Here is an 8,160-nt window from a genome sequence, read left to right as displayed (position 1 = left end):
GATAAAAATATATTTTCAGAGAAAATGGAGGGAAAAGTGTGCGTCATAACAGGTTCAACTTTTTAAAATAATAATATTTTCTAAACTTACACATTTTTAAAACCTTATTATTTAAGTATATGAAGATGTTTTGGCGTGAAATTCATTATTAAATTATCATAATATAGAGGACGTGGGTCAGACTCTAATAAAAAACGCATAAATAACTTCTAGTATATATATTTCTTAAAACTTATTACTAGAGGGTTCAGAACATGAGTCTATCTCGATATCACACGTGTAGACTGTCCGTCAGTACAATGCCCCGTATCCATTCTATCTCATTCCGTTGAATCTAGTGGAACTTGTTTAAGGCGGCCAGGCATCGTCTTCCACAATAAAAGCATTGTTATTTGTTTAAGGCGTTTATTTTGCTTTGAATAATGAAATATTGACATAAATTATCTATTCCCAACTATATAAACATTATTGATAATCTATTATAAGTCTAGGGGCTGACAATCGAGTAAATGCTTTAATGATAGTGCAAAAATAATGAATTGAAAATAATGAATTGAAAATAATGAATTGAAAATAATGAATTGAAAATAATGAATAGAAAATGATGAATTGAAAATAATGAATTGAAAATAATGAATTGAAAATAATGAATTAAAAATAATGAATTGAAAATAATGAATTGAAAATAATGAACTGAAATGATGAATTGAAAATAATGAATTGAAAATGATGAATTGAAAATAATGAATTGAAAATAATGAATTGAAAATGATGAATTAAAAATAATGAATTGAAAATAATGAATTGAAAATGATGAATTGAAAATAATGAATTGAAAATAATGAATTGAAAATGATGAATTGAAAATAATGATTGAAAATGATGATTTGAAAATGATGAATTGAAAATGATGAATTGAAAATGATGAACTGAAGATAATGAATTGAAAATGATGATTTCATTGAATATTACTGGCATTTCAGAGTATTCATGGGAATACAGGTTTTTATTTTTTTGGATTTCTTTTTATGAGCGTGAATTTTCTTAAATACTTTCCGCACAATGCTCTTATCAAATTCGACAGAAAATACTAGAGATTCGACAAAGAGGCATACAAGTAATGAAAGTTTAATTTATATTTTTGTTTGATTTAAAATGAATACATGCGTCTAACCAACTTGTGCTATGTTTTTGTATTGTGATTTTTTTTTTTTTTTGATAAATTTAAGAAATGTCATAAACTACCTTTTAAAGGTGCAAGCAGAGGAGCTGGCAAAGGAATCGCGGAGGTATACTTTTTCTAATCTTAAAATGATCCGACAATTTGTTGAATCCTACAAAATCATAAAAGTTCAAATCCTTAACAATGTATACCTTCAAATTTCTGTTTCCTTTTCACAATTTTTGCTGGATTGTACTCAATTGTAATGGAACGTAAAGAATTGCACAGAATTGTACAGAATTGTACTGAATTGTACTGAATTGTACTGAATTGTACTGAATTGTACTGAATTGTGCTGAATTGTACAGAATTTTGCATAATTGTACTGAATTGTAATGGATTGTGCTAAAATTTACTCGATTGTTCTGAATTGTATTGGATAGTACTGAATTGTACTGAATTGTACTGGATTGTACTGAAATTTTATTGGTTTTAATGGAGTGTACTTAATTGTTGGGATTGCACTGGACTGCACATGGATTGTACTGGATATAACTGGATTGTACTAGATTACACTGGATTGTACTGGATTGTACTGGATTGTACTGAATAGTGCTAGATTGTCGTGGTAGTACTGGATTGTACTTGATTGTACTGGATTGTACTGGATTAGACTGGATTGAACTGGATTAAACTGGATTGAACTGGATTGTACTGGATTGTACTGGATTGTATTGGATTGTACTGATTGTACTGAATTGCACTGGATTGTACTGGATTGTACTGGATTGTACTGGATTGTACTGGATTGTATTGGATTGAACTGAATTGTATTGGATTGCACTGGATTGCACTGGATTGTACTGGATTGTACCGGTTCCAGGTACTGGCCCGGAACGGTGCGTACTGTGTGGTGGTAGCGAGGAGTGCGGGTCAGCTTGAGCAGCTTCTAAACTCTATCCTGGAGAACGGAGGGAAGGGGATGTGCGCCCCTTGTAATATTGCAGATAGGTAATAGAAAAAAGGACAGCTCATCGTATTTCATTGTGACCTTTCTGAAAATTTAAATTCTACAGGTCGCTTTAATTTTAAGAAAGAAAAATTTTCTGATTAAAAAAATCACATATTTTGAGTTGAGAGTTTACTAAATAAAGAGTCAGTGGAAAAACTACATTGACGATCCATTAAATGATATTCAGAATCTTTTAATTAAAAATTATATATTAATGAGAGCTCAGATTGTAAAGATAATAATGTTTAATTATTTAAGGGCTAGTGTGCAAGCCATGGTAAAAAAAGTTGTTGACGAGGTAAAAAATACAGAATAAATATTTAAATATATTTGTACAGGGTTACCCTCTAAAAATGAGACGCTTTTGCTAAATTTTTGCAGTCGTTTTTCTTACAATCGAAGTTGTAAACTTGTCTCTTCCTTTGCTAAGCATTAGTTTTACAAATAAAAGATTATAGATTAAGCCAGAGGATAAATTGAACCTATAGATAGTTATTCAAGCCTCATTGTGTGTGTGCAGCTATGTAAATGACAGTTGGAGAAAAATAAACTTACTTTATTATTAAAAGAATAAAAAAATGATCTTTCACCTGACCATAGCTCATTTAATTAAAATATTAAAGGTTAGATAGAAAGATAAAGTGTACTGCTAAAATGCATGTGTCTGTATACAGAACGAGTTTACAATTACAAATTGATGATTATATTAACAGTACAAGTATAAAGCAATTAGGTGGAAAATAGCTCTTGGCTGTTTCGATTATTTTTTCAACCTAGTTTCAATAATGATAACAAAATATTTTAATTAAATAGATGTGTGAAGTATCACTTTTTAAAACATGAATTTGTTTTATCATATTTTCGCATGAATTGACAATTAATTGGATAAATGATCAATTAATTGACAAATGATCAATTAATTGAATAAATTATCAATTGATTGAATAAATGATCAATTGACTGGACAATTGATCGTTTTATTGGACAACTGAACAAAACATGTGTCAGAAAATCAATAGATTGTCTAATTGATCGATCAATTAGACAATCTATCGTATGATTGGAAAACTGATCGATTTATTGTACAATTTATCGTATAATATTGTAAAATTGATTATATTATTTGACAATTAAAGGATTAGAATTTGAGAATTGATTGATTGGTATAGGTTGGAGTTCCTGATTTCCTTATCAACAATGCTGGAGTCTGGGCCTTCCAGGACTTCTGTGACAAGTAGGATTTAACAAAGAAAAAAATTAGAAAAATAGATGATTTTTTCTTTCAACTTGTTTTGTTAAATTAAAGAATGAATATGGTATGATAAGTAGGTTTTAAATCTTTTTACTTTCATCCATAACATTTTCATATTGTAACGTCTAAAGTAGCTTATATGTTTTATTTGAATCAATATTTCTAATATAAATTCGATATTGTTTTTTGATAGATTTACATAAGTAAGCAACTGCAGTAAGTATTCATAACTGTTAAAGTTATGCCAAACGGTTTATCAGAAAGAAATTTTACTATTTATTAAAAATTGTTGAATATTTTGAACTTTTTTATTAAAAAGCAATGAATTGTTGTGTATGACTTATATTCACTTTTTTAAAGTTTTGATTTGTTTTGTTTTTAGAGAGTATGATAGCTGGGATTTGATGATTGATGTCAATGTTAAGGGACACCTTCACCTTATGGGTAAATATAAGGGGACACCTTCACCTCATGGGTAAATATAAGGGGACACCTTCACCTCATGGGTAAATATTAGAGGACCCTTCACCTCATGGGTAAATATTAGGGGACACCTTCACCTCATGGGTAAATATTAGGGGACACCTCCACCTCATGGGTAAATATAAGGGGACACCTTCACCTCATGGGTAAATATAAGGGGACACCTTCACCTCATGGGTAAATATAAGGGGACACCTTCACCTCATGGGTAAATATAAGGGGACACCTTCACCTCATGGGTAAATATAAGGGGACACCTTCACCTCATGGGTAAATATAAGGGGACACCTTCACCTCATGGGTAAATATAAGGGGACACCTTCACCTCATGGGTAAATATAAGGGGACACCTTCACCTCATGGGTAAATATAAGGGGACACCTTCACCTCATGGGTAAATATAAGAAGACACCTTCACCTCATGGGTAAATATAAGAAGACACCTTCACCTCATGGGTAAATATAAGAAGACACCTTTACCTCATGATTAGGGGAGTCTAAACCACCAAAATTATATTTGTTTAGGAGAGTTTGTTCCCTTGATGAAAGAAAGGGGAAAGGGACATATTATTAACATTATTAGGGGAGTCTAAACCACCAAAAGTATATTTGTTTAGGAGAGTTTGTTCCCTTGATGAAAGAAAGGGGAAAGGGACATATTATTAACATAATTAGGGGAGTCTAAACCACCAAAATTATATTTGTTTAGGAGAGTTTGTTCCCTTGATGAAAGAAAGGGGAAAGGGACATATTATTAACATGATTAGGGGAGTCTAAACCACCAAAAGTATATTTGTTTAGGAGAGTTTGTTCCCTTGATGAAAGAAAGGGGAAAGGGACATATTATTAACATAATTAGGGGAGTCTAAACCACCAAAATTATATTTGTTTAGGAGAGTTTGTTCCCTTGATGAAAGAAAGGGGAAAGGGACATATTATTAACATAATTAGGGGAGTCTAAACCACCAAAAGTATATTTGTTTAGGAGAGTTTGTTCCCTTGATGAAAGAAAGGGGAAAGGGACATATTATTAACATAATTAGGGGAGTCTAAACCACCAAAATTATATTTGTTTAGGAGAGTTTGTTCCCTTGATGAAAGAAAGGGGAAAGGGACATATTATTAACATAATTAGGGGAGTCTAAACCACCAAAATTATATTTGTTTAGGAGAGTTTGTTCCCTTGATGAAAGAAAGGGGAAAAGGACATATTATTAACGTAACTAGTGATAGTGAGAGAGTTCCCTTTGCTGGGGTTTCAGTCTACACAGGTAAAAAGAATTTCAAAAGAAAATGTTACGTTTGATTGTGTTAAAGCTTGGATAGTTTTAAATAAATTATAAAGGTCTTTGCTAAAAACTAGGATTTGTTCACGTACACATTTGCAGATATAAACAAACTACTGCAGGGTGTCCCAATAAACATGGGAATTGAAAGTCATCTTTGATTTCTGATATTTAATGCATGGCAAAGAAAGTATAAAAATGAGGCTGCACGTCATACGATTTTCAGAAAGTGGTCTACCGTTCTCGTGTCTAAAAAATTGACAAAGATATCAGACAATTTTATTAAATAAATTGAAATTTGTACAAATTTTGTAATATCTATGTCAATTTTGAAGATACAAAGATGGTAGACCTCATTTTAAAAATCTCAAGACCAGATGTTTTTTATATTAGTTGTATGAACTTAAATACTGCAATTATTGCGTTCATAAAAATGCAATATGGAACGAAGACGATTTAAAAGTCGTTAATTACATCCCATGTTTATTGGGACACCCTGTATTTAAGGAACCAAGTTCTTTATGAGAGGAACTTGTGAGGCCCTCAGGATGGAGTTAAGGGGAACAGGAGTCAGGTAAAAACAGGAAAAAAAATAAAAATAAAAACTTATTTTTTGAAAAAATAGCAAAAATCTTTCAAGCTCGAAAAATGGACTGTACTGTTCATTTCATTACTCACTTTTTAACCCTTCAGGTTTATTGCATTCAAGCAATAGGCCCCAAAACATTTACTAAATTTCAAATTTTTATAAATTGCTTTTTAAACCCGAATCTAAAAAGATATTAAATTCAAAATCCAGGTTAAAATCTTTTAAATGATTATATTTTAGAATCACGAATATTCTACCAGGCTTCATTTGGACAGATGGACTAGAGAAGTACTTTTTAGAATTATATTTTAACAATCTATAATTTTCTCGTTGATATCTTTGATATCCTTGCAAAAATGATCAATATCGTTGCTAAAATGGCAACAAAAATTTGGCTGACATTACAAATATGCAATAATATATTATTAGCATTATCAATATTGGTGATGCATTTTATGAATGTTTTTGCAGATATATTTTTAATATTTATATTTCAACTCTCACAGCACTGATAATTAATCAAAACTACCTAACATTAAAGGGACTGTAATTACGTAATTTCACAACGGTAATCATAAAAACCTGACAATTATGAAAATTATGCATAAACTTTTAAGACCGCGTCCCCCTTTAATTGTTGCATCGCCTTGAGCTTTGATTTTACCTCACCAGCTCACACATATTTTTTAGTATCGTTAGATATCTACAATTCAAACTGTAAGATGCTTGTTGTAGTTTAAAAGATGTAGTTGAAAAAATCCTGTTAGATTTTTTTGTAAGAACTTACACACTTTGGTTTGTATTTGCGTATCCGCCGTTTTGGTATATTTTTTCTTTAAACAAAGGTTTAAAGGGTACCATTGTGAATCTTCAAGTGAAGGCTCACATGAAATTACGTGTACAGTCTCTTTAAAAAAACTGCTGGCAGGACCTTGAACAATGAGAAGGAGAGAGCCATGATGGAAAAGTTTGGATTTGGAGATCCTGACAATTATATCAAAAATAAGGTGAAACCATCAACAATGTTGTCCTGAATCAAACCTGAAATTTATTAATGTTTAAATTTGTTGAAATAAATACGAACTGCTGTGATTTCTAAGGAACTAAATATTCACCAGAAACTTAAATTTTCTAATCCCTATATCTTTGCAACATGTTATGGAGATCTTTACTATTTCAAACTTCAACTTTTTGATCTGGCGGAAATTAAAAGTTGAAATATCAAAGGTCTAGGACATCAGGCTGCAAAGATATAAATATTAGAAAATATAAAATTAAATAAATAGAAAAGGGTTACCCACAAAGGATAAGAGTTCAGAGACGACTTTGGTGAATTTATACTAACCGTTTCTATATAAATTCATGATTCTCTGAAACATAGACTCCTTTTTTTCTTTGCCAAATCATAAAATAAGCCATATAGGGACCGCATTCAAAGCAGAAGACTTGGGATTGTAGTATTTAAAGAGTTTTAAGTCGTCTTTACACTCTCATTGTTTTTGGGTAACCCTGTTTGTCTCCAATCAGTAGAGGGATATAAAGCAGTAAAGATAGATTTTATAAATTGTAAGAAGTAGTTGGACTAGGTATATCTAGTTTATCTAGTTCAACCATCTTTACCAAGTTCAAAGACGTCTCACGGTTCAATAATTCCGACCTCCGTCTTTCTAAAATGTTTTAATATTGTCCAGGATCTAATGCTTCAGCCCTCAGATATCGGAGATTGTGTTCTAAGCGTGGCAAGAGCACCGGAGAATTATCATATCGACGATATTCGTCTCATGGATAAATTACAGAATACAGTGTTCTAAATACAGAATACAGTGTTCTAAATACAGACTACAGTGTTCTAAATACAGAATACAGTGTTCTAAATATAGAATATAGTGTTCTAAATATAGAATATAGTGTTCTAAATATAGAATACAGTGTTTTAAATATAGAATACAGTGTTCTAAATATAGAATACAGTGTTCTAAATACAGACTACAGTGTTCTTAATACAGAATAAAGTGTTCGTAATATAGAATACAGAGTTCTAAATACAGAATACAGTGTTTTAAATATAGAATACAGTGTTCTAAATACAGAATACAGTGTTCTAAATACAGAATACAGTGTTATAAATACAGAATACACTGTTCTAAATACAGAATAAAGTGTTCGTAATATAGAATGCAGAGTTCTAAATATAGCATACAGTGTTTTAAATATAGAATACAGTGTTCTAAATACAGAATACAGAGTTTTAAATATAGAATACAGTGTTCTAAATATAGAATACAGTGTTCTAAATACAGAATACAGTGTTCTAAATAAAGAATAAAGTGTTTTTAAATATAGAATACAGAGTTCTAAACACAGAATACAGTGTTT

At 30.9% G+C, this 8,160-nt stretch overlaps 1 protein-coding gene across 1 annotated transcript; it reads left to right on the top strand.

Moving 5' to 3' along the window:
* Positions 1 to 8,062, top strand: LOC111700213 (uncharacterized oxidoreductase SERP2049). The gene is made up of 11 exons (XM_023471077.1): positions 1 to 52; positions 1,255 to 1,289; positions 2,046 to 2,173; positions 2,433 to 2,472; positions 3,344 to 3,408; positions 3,809 to 3,870; positions 5,079 to 5,180; positions 5,703 to 5,769; positions 6,025 to 6,072; positions 6,713 to 6,791; positions 7,476 to 8,062. Exons 1-11 carry the CDS (start codon positions 25 to 27, stop codon positions 7,593 to 7,595), a joined length of 774 nt encoding a protein of 257 aa, XP_023326845.1. The 5' UTR covers positions 1 to 24; the 3' UTR covers positions 7,596 to 8,062.
* The last annotated feature ends 98 nt before the right edge of the window (positions 8,063 to 8,160 follow it).

Source organism: Eurytemora carolleeae, unplaced genomic scaffold (genome assembly GCF_000591075.1).
Source record: "Eurytemora carolleeae unplaced genomic scaffold, Eaff_2.0 scaffold251, whole genome shotgun sequence".
Taxonomy (NCBI): Eukaryota; Metazoa; Arthropoda; class Copepoda; order Calanoida; family Temoridae; genus Eurytemora; species Eurytemora carolleeae.
The sequence above is the reverse complement of the archived record's forward strand: the minus strand, read 5'-3'. Positions and strand labels throughout refer to the sequence as shown.

Excerpts from the sequence above, each read along its gene's own strand:
- LOC111700213 (XM_023471077.1), top strand. The coding sequence starts at position 25 with ATGGAGGGAAAAGTGTGCGTCATAACAG. Across the intron at positions 2,174-2,432 it reads CCTTGTAATATTGCAGATAG|GGCTAGTGTGCAAGCCATGG; the intron begins GTAATAGAAAAA and ends TAATTATTTAAG. Across the intron at positions 2,473-3,343 it reads TAAAAAAAGTTGTTGACGAG|GTTGGAGTTCCTGATTTCCT; the intron begins GTAAAAAATACA and ends TGATTGGTATAG.